Genomic DNA, 13,187 nt, shown 5'->3' on the forward strand with positions numbered 1-13,187 from the left:
ATTCATAACAACTTCCCTTCAGGAATCATGGCGCCCGAGATGAATAATAATCCTGCAGGTGCCCCAATCCAACACAAATCCACTTGTATTCTGGTTCCATCGAAACTCTTCTTCATTGGATGGATTCCGTGTCAATCCCTTCGATAACAGATCTCAAACAACAGCACGCTCCGACTCCGACTCCACACACAACGAACCACGGCTGGTGTCCGCGTCGGATGTCGTCCGAGCAATGATTTAAATAGCTGGCTATAGCTTAGCTATAGCTAGATATAGCTGCTGAGAAGCGTTGGCGCTAGGAGATCACACTTTTAGCGACATTGTTAGCCTCAGGGCTAATAGCCGCAATTAGCCGGCTATATCCGCTAAATGGGCCTACTTTTAGCGGCTATATTCCTGTGAACTGTGTTGTTGGTGGTGGTCTGATGATCATTTATCTTGTGATGGTCAGGTGATGAACTGATGACTGATGAGTTGATGACATGTTAATGTGTTTTGGTGGTGACCAGTGAATCAATGCTTCAATTGTTATGTCATGTGATCAAATCCTTGCATTTTTTTATAGTTCTGATAAATGGCTTAACTGCGGCTATAGCTGGGCTATAGCTGCTCTTAGCTTTTTCAGAGACCAGCAGCTAAGAGGCTTAGCCCGCTATTTAAAACATTGCGTCCGAGCCGCAGCCCATCAGGCTAAAGCACGCCATATAATGATATAAACAAGCACCCCCACCTGCCATGCCCCCTCCGATCCCTTGGCCCTCAACAACCAGCAGCCGCGCGCCGTCGATCGTGTAGGGCTAGCAGCAAGCCGCGCGCGGCGTAGCGTTAGCGTCTCGCGTCTTGCTTCCCTCGCGAATCGCGATCCATGGCGGGTGTGGCGGCGGCGCTGCAGCCTGAGGACGGGCACCCGGAGGAGAACAAGGCGGCGGCCCCCTACTGCCCGTGGTCGGCGGCGGTGGCGGAGCGGTACGAGCGCCGCGAGAAGCTGGGCCAGGGCATGTTCGGCGACGTGTACAGGGCGTGGGACCGCGTCGACGGGCGGTTCGTCGCCGTGAAGAGGCTCGCCGGGAGGACCGGCGGCGGCTTCGTGCAGGCGGGCATCCGCGACTTCGCGCGGGAGGCCATGTCCCTCGCGGCGTGCCGCGGCCATCCGTCGGTCGTCGAGCTCCTGGCCACCTACGCCGACAACGCCCGCGCCGACGGCGACTGCTTCCTCGTCACGGGGTACGCCGGGCCCCTGAACCTGCGCCAGTACATGGCGCTCCGCCGCCGCGAGGGCCCGCCGCTCGACGAGGACGAGGTGCGCGACGCCATGCGCCAGCTCCTCGCCGGCGTGAGTCGCGCGCACGGCGCTGGCGTGCTGCACAGGGACATCGTCCCCGAGAACGTGATCGTCGGCCAGGAGGACGGGGTCGCCGGCGGCGCGGTCGTAGGGAAGAAGATGGTCTACAAGATCTGCGGCTTCGGCGTGTCCGAGCCGGCGGCGCTGCCGCAGGCGGAGAAGGACGGCTCCGGGCCGCTGGCGTCGCCGGCGCCGTACCGCGCGCCGGAGCTCTTCCTGTCCTCCACGGACTACGACGGGCGGGTGGACACGTGGGGGCTCGGCTGCATCATGGCGGAGCTCCTTGCCGGCACCGGCGAGCCGTTCTTCGGCGGCAGGCTGGACACCGAGGTCTTCGAGAGGATGCTGCGCGTGGTCGGCGCCAAGGGGATCGTCAGGTGGTCTGGGCTGGAGTGGGTGGCGGCGAGCGATCGGGCAGCCTGCCTGCAGAAGCACCGCCGGAAAGAGCGCGGCTGCCTGCGGGAGGTGTTCCCGAGGGAGGTGCTGTCGCCGGCGGGCTTCGAGGTCTTGAAAGGGCTGCTGCGGAGCAATCTGGAGCGCAGGCTCACGGCGGCGGCCGCGCTGCGGAAGCCATGGTTCCGTCGCCCTGGCTTCGGTGGCTGCTTCGTGCCTTGTGGTGGAGGCGCCTCTCCTTAGCCGATCATTGGTAGCACTGCTAGTTGTATCACTGAATCAGTCGGTAGACATGATCTGATGAGCGTGTTCCTAGGGTAGTTGGTTTTCTTTTCCGAGATTTCTAGTAGATGCATGCATCATGTTATTGATCGTCTTGCTTTGTAATGTGATCGTCCTGTCACAATACTACAAGTTCATGTAGGTTTGTCCATAGCCAAATCTTAAAAACTACTTTAAGTTATCGTCTGAATCTGTTATGACTGCATTGCATTCTGAATCTGTTAACTACCGTCACCGATGCCCACTCTATCCAATTAATTAATAAAATAATATTATCTAATTATTTTGCTTGTGGCTGAAGAGGTGGTTGTGCCCAGTTTTTTTTTTTTGATAGAAACGACGACGTTCCAAGCCTTGACTACAACTGCGGGTGCTCTAAGGCTCTCACTTTTTAGGATTCGTTTTGCAGGGAATTATACTGCTCTTTTTTTTTCCAACTCAATTGCTCTGGAGCATTTGGAGCTGTGCTACTGCCATGAGAATAGCATTCCTTGAAAATACCTTTGCACACAGAAGCAGCTCAGTTTCTTGCGGGTTGGGCGATGCAACATGCTGCAGGTGATAGAGAGCGATGCACCAAATGTCTTCCCATAGTGGCCCGGAATGTTGAAACTCTGTTCCTGATGTCTGCTGATGAGATCGGTGCTTTTTATGGTCTAAACGATTTGCCACAAGAAAAATTCTTCCATCTCAAGTACCTGGAGCTAGCTTGCAAAGTTGCAATTGTTGGACCAAAGACTGTAATCAGCTTTAACTATAGATACTTGTTTCTGGTCCCTTTTCTCATCGGTAGTCCAGCACTGGAAACTCTTATCTGCAGGTATGACATATTTTATCTCACATTCTTTTTTTTTTTATCTTTTCAGTTGTTTGGATCAAGCTTGTATGATAATCTCTGAATAAACCGCGACAGATTTGCTCCCACTCTGTTTTATAGCCTGAGCAATCTGGTGCAAGAGGCAGACAATGATGGCACTACGATTCATAGCCGCTGGTTCCTTGAACACAATTAGCAGCATGGAACATTTGTTGGATCTGTTGGTCATATCAATATTTGTACATAACTTATGTCAGAATAATGTTAATATACTCTATTGTATGCCCTCCGCGAAATGTCAAAGATGGCCTAGTTTCAAGTCTCAACTGACATGTTAGTCAATTTTACCTGAAAATTTGTTGTCAATAATGTTTTTTTTTCGAGTCATCATGTCTTTTTGGGATCTTGCTAGCTGAGATTAAGGGGAACAGTTGTTTGGACTAAGATTTGTTTGACCGTAGTCTAACTGGATTAATTTGGACTATAAAACTTCATTATAGCAAATCAGTCAAGCTAAACTCAGTCAATCAATGTTAACCATCAAACTGTTAACAGGAACCACCGGTTGTCAAGACATGTTGCTCTCAGCTCTTATTCATCGCTACAGCTCATGCCATAAAGAACAAAGATTTCAAAACGAATAGCAGCTGGAGATTCTATGCTCGTGTCGGACTGTCGGTCTATGAATATATCCAACAAGTGACAGTGGACCTGTTAATCTCAGCAAGCAATGAGTCGTCATATCTCAAATAGATCCGATAGGTCAACCGAATAAGAGAAGAATTTTTCAATCTGTTTATACTATTATTCCAGTCCAGCATTAATAGTACAGCAAAAATAGAACATGTACTAACAATTACACTTTATACTCTCCTGAGGCACAAAATAATTAACTCAAAGCCTTCCTTATTTCGTGAAGAGTAAAATGCACCAGAGGTCCATCAACTTGTGAGAGGGTGTCACTTAGGTCCATCAACTTTGAAATTGCATTTTTGGGTCCATAAACTTATAATTTGTGTCACTTAAGTCCACAAACTGTGAAAGTCCATTTCTAGATCCATAAACTTGTAATTTGTGTCACCTAGGTCCACACCCCTCCACCTAGCCTCCATGCATTGATATCGCACCTACATAAATCTACACGATGCCCACACATTACTGGGTTTTGCCAGAAGGGTGAAATTTGAGCTCCGATTTTGAATCAAGAGCATATGGAGAGGAGATAGGATGGATGGGAGATTTATTTCGGATGTTATTGACATGTATTAGGATTTAAAGGGGAGCTTACATACTTTCATTAGTGAACTCGGAAGCTTAGATCTAGATATGACCCTGTAATATGGGTGGAAAGAATGAGGTGATGGCTTGGGAAAGGTGGAGGATGTCACAAGAGACTTAACAACATGTGTACCGTGCTAGGGGATATTATGTTCTCCGTGGTGCGGGTAGCCGGATATGGTGGCGCCAGAAGTTGTGGTGAAAAATATTGTGCCGACGTTAGAGCTGGGTCAATCTAGAGTGGTTCTCGGTGAGTGGTTGAAAGATATACATGGACAGCTAGGCGACCTTTGTGGGTGCGTCTATGGCCACACGACTGGTCATGGATAAAATTTCTGGACCTAAAAATGTACTTTTGGAGTTTATGGACCTAAGTGGTACAAATTATAAGTTTATGGACCCAAAAATGCATTTTCAGAGTTTATGGACCTATATTTCAAAGTTTATGGACCTAAGTGACACAAATTACAAGTTGATGGACCTAAAAATACACTTTTAGAGTTCGTGGACCTAAATGACACATCCTTACAAGTTGGTGGACCTCTAGTGCATTTTACTCTTTCGTGAACATCTGGTGTTGCATAATTTAGCATCGCAGTTGATTGGCAAGAACAATCCAAAGCAGGGGCGGAGCTAGGATTCAAATGACGCTGGTGCACTCCATTGCATAGAGTAAAATTATATAATTTACATGGTAAAATTTGAGTTAACTACTAGGGATTTGATTTTCAGCATGGTGCATGTGCACCAGGCAAAGTCACTGTGGCTTCGCCCCTGATCCAAAGTTCCTCTGCCATTTTGTGAACAGCTGAAGGCATTGGCAGCTTCACATTACGGGCCATTCGATTCGGATCTGTCACACCAGATTGCTTGATGGGCACCGATTGAATTTTATCAAGAGTTCCTAAGAGATGATATATAGTTTTCCCAACGTGGGCAAACCGCTGAACCCCAATGCCTTTCCATCTTTGAGAAGAAGAACATAACTTCAGCGGGGGGTGTACCGAGTATTTTTAATTCCACAGAGGAGGGAACTCTCTCAATGATATGGCTAATGATACATTTCTGAAAAAGGTAAGCCTCCCAGTCCGGACAAGATCTCCTCGTCAACCAGAGCGTTTCCTCATTGCCAACGAAATTACTCTGCCACTCTTTGAAATCACGGGTTCCACTGTCTTGTGAGATGCGTGCAACCAAACCCTTCCCAAAACCACGGATCCTGCTATCCAGTGTAAGGCTCTGAAGCGACACCGCGTTCTCGAGGATATGAAATGTCAGCGCCATCAGTTCTGTCGTGGGGCAAAAACCAGTGATCGTCACATGCTTGATGCTCTTGTGATGATGCCTCCCCCACAATTCTGAAGGGTCAATAGCCAATATAGATTCCGGTGTAGCGGACTCCTCTACCTGCACAGAACAAATTAGTTTGTGCCATCCATCATTCTAAAAGAAAAAAAAATTGTGACAATGAGAGATGAAAGATGACATACGTGCAATATGAAAGTTTCCAATGCTGGAGAAGAATTGAGAAAAGGAACCAGAGACACGTATTCATACTTTCATAGTGCAAATCCATTTGGGTCTTTGGTCCAACAACCGCCAGCTCCAGGTACTTCAGGTGAAGAAACTTTCCTGGCACCCTGCTGCTTGATGAAAACGTGCCGACCTCATAAGCAGACGTTAGGAATAGAGTTTCAAGGTTCGGGGCAACTGTTGGAAGCACAGTGCGAGCATGGTCGAACAAGTTGAACCAAGGGTAGACTGATATCTTGATGTCCTTCAGTTGCAGTGAATCTCCAAACGAGAGTGGCAATATCGGCCCTTCATAGTGAAAGGTGGAGAGACATGGAGCATCGCTCTGTATCATTTCCAGCGTGTCGCATCGCCCCACCCGCAAGAAACTGAGCCGCTGCAGAGTGCAAGGTAGTTTGAGGGAAGCTATCTCATGGCAATGCCAGAGTTCAAGATGCTCCAGAGCAAGGGAGTTAGGAAGAAAGGATCCTATTTCTTCTGTGTTGATGCGCACCGAGCTTAAGTGCATTCTCTTCAAGCTTCTGAAATTACAAGATCCTAGATCAGGGTGAAACGAACAGGGGTCGAGGCAAAGAGACTGGATAGAACAGCCTTTTTCATCAGAGAAAAGCTTGCAGGGGAATCTGCATTTCACCTTGCCATCCCGGGGCAGCTCCAGGGTGAGCTCCTCGAGCCCAGGGGTGGATGCATCAAGCCAGCGATCGATGTAGTTAGTTGGCACCTTGCGGATGTTGGAACCAGCCCTTGATACACTTGGATTCTTCACTCTCTCACGCACGGACGGAGGAGGAAGATGATGAACAGCACACACACGATAATGGCGACGAACGCCCCGGCCGCACGGACGGTCTGTATGTTGGCTTCTATTCCATCTCAAGGACTCGGCTCAAAGTTACACAGGATGTACATGGCCTTTTTGTAGCCCCATTTTGGCGACGCAGCGCCCACACGACTCCCACCACACCGATCTTCCTGCGCACGTACGCTTCCTGGAGACCCGGCCGTTCTGCCGTTCGTGAGCTCCTACTCCACCGGGAGAACCGGTCTTCCAGTGTTGATCCGTGGCCTGTCGTGCTCCTACGCCGATGCCGCCAACCGCTCACTCCTGGCCATTCCTGCTGCTGCAATCCTAACAGAACGCGCGCACACGCGAACTAACTAGCTAACTATCTACGCATGCATGGACTAGCACAAACTAATCTACATGCAAGCATGCAACACATGCATGCGCCTACCACAGCCACACCGTGAACAAATCACGTCCTAGCCAAAATGCAACCTATGCAATCTAACTAGTCAAGATTAGTGCTAACAGCGGAGAAACCTCAACTCAAATTTCAGCCTCTTCACCCAGACTCCAGAGCGGTTTCTCAGGACGCTGGGTAACACCTCCAGGACTGTAAAAGCTCCCGAGAGACACAGGCCGCTCGTGCAGCATCTTGCATTGGCACGAGAGCAATAACCTTCTGCAATAAAACCTGAAGAAACACAGTGCATGCCAACGATAACACCGGAGACAACGATCGATGAGTAGAATTTGGACGAACACAAGTTCAGGAAGATCTACGATACCTGCGAGATATGATCTCGTCCTCTTGGGTCCTACAGATTTCCCACCGTGCCCGCAGGGAGAGCCCTTTCGTTTAGCCTCTGAATTAGCCGTCGATCCATCTGCAGCTAGTGCAGCTGAGAAAAAACAGATCACCTCTGATTCCTGTGTGACATGACAGTGCGTGCGTGCGTGCGAGATATATAGATGAAAGAAACAGATCAACTAAAAGGTTGAGATTTGCGGCATCTAGGTTATAGGGCGACTGAATCAAGATGCATACCGGCCTGGGTTCGCCGACGGCGGCGGATGCGTCGGCGTTTCATGGAGATGAGCCTCGCCAGGAACGGCCTCCTCGTGGGGTTCTTCGACTCCCTGGATCTTGCAGGTGCGGCGAATCGACTTGCAGAAACTGAAAAAGATGGACGCCTCACCTCTCTCTCTCTCTCTCTCTCTCGTGAGACCCTCGGACTCGGCAAAAATTCCCTGCGGCGGTGCCGCACAGCGCTGCTCGTGCGACACTGCCCAGGATTGTGCCGCGTGGCCTTCGGAGCGATCGCGACATCCGCGGTCGCGGGAGCTGCGCCGTTTCGGAGCCGCTGCTCTCATGCGACGGAGCTGCAGCAGGAAAGCCGCGCCGAGCGATGGAGCCGGTGGTGCGATGGAGCCGTCGGACGGCTATTCTGCAGCATCGCCGAAGCCGGTCTGCTCACGTAGACTGGATGGAAGCCTCGCGGCCTGCGGACATCGCCCGGCGCCTGGTCGTTCTTCATCCTTGAGCTGTACGACACATCGGCCGTCTGCAGCAAAACCAGCAAGCTTGAAGGTCTCGAGCAAGCCAGCAACCTTGTACGTCGAATTGGCGGAGTATATTTCTGTATTCGGTGCTCTCAAGTTTCAGTGAATGATGATTGTGCTTAACTGCTTATATCATCGAAGAGAAGCCAAGTGAAGGTATGTTTTTGAGAAAAGGTTTAGAAGGAAACTCTATGATTGTAACGATCACAAATGCAAGAACACTGGCTGTGTGAAGTTCAAAAAAATATAGAATCACCAAAACAGTGCAATTAGAACATTTCAGTCCTGTAGTTTGTTTAAAAGTTATCAAAGTATGACTACTACTAGAATATAGCAGGATTAGAAACTTCATCAAAACGTAATTTTCGAGCAGCTGATGCATCTTCAAGGCGCACTAAAAGACTTGTATAAAATTCTTGGACTGAAGGAGGAACCTCCTTGCACCTCTCCGCCTCCTTCGTGTCGGATTTTGCGGGTGAAAACCTGACCCATCTTGGGTTGGCGTTGGCGGCATCTTTGGCGACGTGACCTTCTTGAAGGCGATGCCAGGCTATTCTGGATGGCGGTGACGGCCATCGACGGGTGTGCTGCCTATTCTCTTCCTTTCTCCCCCTATAAATAAAAAATTGTTGCTTGTGTTGGGGTGGCTCGCGTTGAGAACCCAATCCGACCGGGCATGGTGTGCAGAGGCTCTGGACAACGACCCAATCCGACCTGGGTAGCGGGGATGAGCCGTGTCTCTGGAGGCTTTCTGTCTGTGCAGGTGGTGTAGCAGAGATTCCAGCGGCGACACGATGAAGGTGAGGTTTTGGAGTAGCTTGGTGGTATTATGTCATCCTCGACGGTGAAATAAGCCCAGATCCTTGGAGAGTCCAGTGGCGGGAGTGGCGAGGCCCCCGTGCACTTTAAGGTGGTGTCCGAGGAGTGGTGTGCAGTGGTGGATGTGGCGAGGCGTTTGAGTTGAGGCCTAGGTTGACATCCCAATCCGACCTGGGCGAGGAGTTGTCTCGGAGTTCCAGGATCTGGCGTGGTGCATCGGATGTTTGGTTTGCATGGTGCTGTAGCGGTACTTCGGCGAGGGGTCCGGCATGGCGGTGGCTCTTTCGGTGCGGTGGGTTTCTCTGCTGACTTCTGCCAACGTAAGGCCGGAGATGGGAGATCAGCGATCATATATGCGTGATCTGAAGATGATGGCGGCATGGTAGAGGAGTCGTGGTGGCTAGTTTTCTTGTAGTGGACTGCGGTGGCCAGTTCTGTATAGCAGTGGCTGGTTGGCTGTATAGCAGCGGCTGGTTGGTGTGGGACATTGTCGGGGGATGATGACGCTTGCGAGGTTGGATACTTGTCGGCTTCTTCTTGGGTAGTGGTAGTGCGGCGTGGTGGTTTTGTACGGAGTCGAGTTGAGTTGCGCAATCGTATTTGATGTCCCAATCCAACCGGTTATTGTTTGAGTCGAGTTCGAGAGAAGTTGTGCGGTCGTGTTGGCCGGTGGTGGTATCGTTGTGGTTGCGGTTATTGTTGTGCCTAGTCTCGGCGTTGTATCTTCTTTTTAATATAATCGGCAGCTCTCCTGCCTAGTTCATTTAAAAAAAAAGGAGGAACCATATATCCTCCATGGATCGATGAAGGAGGAACCATGCATCTCCTTTGAACTGAAGGATCAATCCAATATCCTCGCTACTGATGGAGGAACCATGTATCCTCCCTGTGCTGAAGGAACAACCATATATTCTCGCTAGATTGAAGGAGCAACCATGATCGGAAATTCACCATATGTATTGGTTGAGAAGCCTGGTAGTGCACCAGAACCCTATGTAGAAAAAAAATATTGTTCAGGGCATATATTTGTAAATGGACCATTCAAATAAAAAAAATAAGACTTGGTTATCTGTCAGTCTTACAGTCAATTCTTCAAAACCTCGTGCATTATTTTTATCTTTTCCTGCAAAATACAATATAGAAAATATTACTAGCTATAAAAATGAGATGGAAAAAATGCATCTTTGAATTCGTGGCAGTACCTTTTTTGTTTGTAGTCTTCTTTTTCTTCCCTTTCTTTTCAAGTACATCTTCTCTTTTCTTCTTTGGAGCTTTTATCACCTTAGGAGCTCTAATAGATACTTTACCATTTAAAATATCTATTTCACATTCAGTGCTAACTCGGGAAACTACACAAGGTTTGCAGGTCTTTGGTTTAGTGTAGTATCTGCTTCCCGGTCCAATTTATCAATAGCTTTCTCCAGATCATCAAGAAGATCTTTTGAAACTGAGCACTTCAATGAGAGATGTTGCCTTTCTAGAGATACGTGCAGTTTGTGCTTTTGATGTTTCATTGTCACTTATTTGTCTCTTCTCACAATAAAATTCCCTTTTGCATATTTTGTCCAACTATTTAGTATGTACTAAGTTGGCAAGATAAAAACTTCAATGATAGTAAAGACTTATATAGCATGCTTGCACAAAATACCTTTAATATATATGGACAAGAGTTTTAAAGAAAAATATATGGACAAGTATTTGAGCAACATGTACTACGAAGTAGTATTAATTTAATGAGTGATACATACCAATGCATTCATACTTTCTGCAAGAATATGTTATCGTCAGATCCTAGGAGTTAAAGATAATTATTGCTTCATCTTGATATTTGGTTGGGGGTAACCTTATATGTATTGATTGCCCCTTCAGATTGAAACAATTTGCATGAGAAAGAAAATTGCTCCTCAAAATCTGAATAAAGATTCCTTGTATATGATTGAGGTGCAGCCTTCAACATTGCTAAATGTGGCATATAAATAATTGGGTTAGTGGATCGTGATTTATAGTCCGCATCCAACTCATTCTCACTCAGACTAGCAGTGCATTTCTCATATTCTTCAAAGAGCTCAGAAAGACAAAGTTTCCTTCCAAACCTTTTCTTGAATACATTATTCATACCTTCACTTCTTTGCGTTGAGGTCATATCAGCAGTAAAAGAGTCACGAAAGATAGAAGCCAAGTGTGCCCGCAACGCATAAAGGTTATTGAGCCATGAGTTCTTCTCCAGCTTATATTTGTTTAATAATTTATGCCATAACTCATCAAAATATGCCACAGAACTCTCTTGGTTGACGCATCTCTTAAGTTCTGCAAGAAGTTATGGATGATCCTCAATTACGTGACTAAGATGTTTGGAAGCATTTTGGAAAATATGCCACAAACAAAGACGATGCCTTGTGTCAGGGAATACAATTCTAATTGCAGCAGATATGGCAGCACATTGATCCATGAAAATTGTGCTAGGATGCTTGCCGGACACTGCTGTTAGAATGTGTTGAAGAGCCAAACAAATGATTCAATGGTTTCATTATATAACAGTGCAGCCTCAAAAATAATTATCTACTTATGATGGTTGGTTCCAAGAAGTGGGGCAAAAGGCATCTCAAATTTGCTGGTCTAAAATGTAGTGTCAAATGACACGGCATCACCAAAACATGCATAATTCATGATAGCTTGACCATCTGCCCAGAAGAAATTGGCTATCTGACTAAAAGCCTCATCTAATTGTATGGCATAAAAAAAGGTAGGATCCTCTAATTGCTTATTCTTCAAATATTCTAGTAGTGTTTGTGCATCATTAGATGGTAAGTACTTCATCCGCTCATGACCAATCATATTATTGCAATCCATCAATGTGAAAGGTACATTCTCAACTCATCCGTACCACTGCTTAAGAAATTCATAGACCTTGGCTGGTTGTATTCTAGCTCCTCGTAATACGTCGTTGGGACCTCAACTTGTTTACCTTATTTGGGCTAGCAAGATAGTGATTGTGGTCGAATACAACCTTTTGCACTGTCCAAATTCCCTCTCGACTTACACTGAACTGAATACGAGCATCACAACATGTCCTTGTAGTGGCATTTTCTTTTGAAGTCTGATGTTTTGAATGCTTAGCTTGTTGTACTTGGTTGCTGCAAACCATATGCTTCTGATATACAGTCTCATCTGCTCTAAGCCTTGTGGTGCTCTTTCTTATACTAAAACCAATTCTCCTAGCATACGCCTTGTACATCTGATATGCATCATACTCTGATTTGAAAGACATTCCAACTTGAGGTACAATTGCAGATCGACCATGATTACTACCCACCGACGACACAATGAGATAATAATTAAAACATGAAACTACAATAGAAGCATAGTTCAAAGCTTATTTTGCAAAACTACCTGATCAATTGGTAAATCTTGAGGTGCCATGGATTCGAGCACCTCTGATGCTTGCATGGTTGAATTTGCTGGCATCTCCATCACCGTTGAGAATGTGGAAGCACCAGTGACCAACTCAGTGCCGGGAGCCGATGATGACCTCAATGGTGAAATAGAGTGAACTGCAATCTCAGTAGCCGCAACTACTTGGATGGTGTCCGGTTCAGCCGTCACCATTGATGGAAGAACAGCATGGCCGATGTTCCTAGCATTTGAATATGAATGCCCGGCGGTGGGAGAACTCTCCATCGATGATAGAACTAGGGTATCTGATACTCGACAGTGGCAAAATTCTGTAATTTGGCGTCAGATCCTCTTTTCACGGACCTATATTCAAGCAGAATACGGACGGCTCCATTGCAACACCAGCTCCATCCATAATCTGGTGCTCAGCTTTCCTGCTGCAGCTCCGTCGCATGAGGGCAACGACTCCAAAATAACGTGCAGCTCCCGCGACAGCGGATGTCGCGATCGCTCCGAAAGCCACATGGCACAATCCTGGGGGGTGTCGCACGAGCAGCGCTGTGCAGCACCGCCGCAGGAATTTTTTTTGCCCTTGGACTCCCACCTTTCGTCGTCCGTCTACTAAAATAGAATCCATGCCGTTTGGCTCCGCCTTTTCCTGCTCATGTGCCATGATGTGTCATGGCGGTGGCGATTCCTCATCTAGGAGCCGAAGGAGTCCTCGCTTTCCCCACGTCCACCGAAGCCGAATGGCGACATCCTCTGCTACTGTGAGGCCCGCTGCTACAAAGCCTTCTCACAGGGTGACATCCTTTACTGCTGCACCGACCACACAACCCGAGACGGCCATCGTCCAACTCTCCCTTCCAAATCTGTGAGCGCCTCAATCATTAGCGGTTCACTCGGCACAGCTTGTGGAGCTCTTGGGTAGTGTCGCCTAAAGAGAAACGGGTAGGCTACGCTAGCTATAACAATTATCAAAT

General features: G+C 47.6%; 1 protein-coding gene and 1 pseudogene across 1 annotated transcript; one reads left to right on the plus strand and one right to left on the minus strand.

The window, feature by feature from the left end:
• Positions 1-865: 865 nt before the first annotated feature.
• LOC120645601 (putative cyclin-dependent kinase F-2) lies at positions 866-1,978 on the plus strand. The gene has a single exon (XM_039922383.1). It carries the CDS (start codon positions 866-868, stop codon positions 1,976-1,978), a length of 1,113 nt encoding a protein of 370 aa, XP_039778317.1.
• Positions 1,979-2,892: 914 nt separating this feature from the next.
• LOC120645602 lies at positions 2,893-7,117 on the minus strand (annotated as a pseudogene).
• Between the last annotated feature and the right edge of the window lie 6,070 nt (positions 7,118-13,187).

The sequence above is a fragment of the Panicum virgatum genome, chromosome 8K (assembly GCF_016808335.1).
Source record: "Panicum virgatum strain AP13 chromosome 8K, P.virgatum_v5, whole genome shotgun sequence".
Classification (NCBI taxonomy): domain Eukaryota; kingdom Viridiplantae; phylum Streptophyta; class Magnoliopsida; order Poales; family Poaceae; genus Panicum; species Panicum virgatum.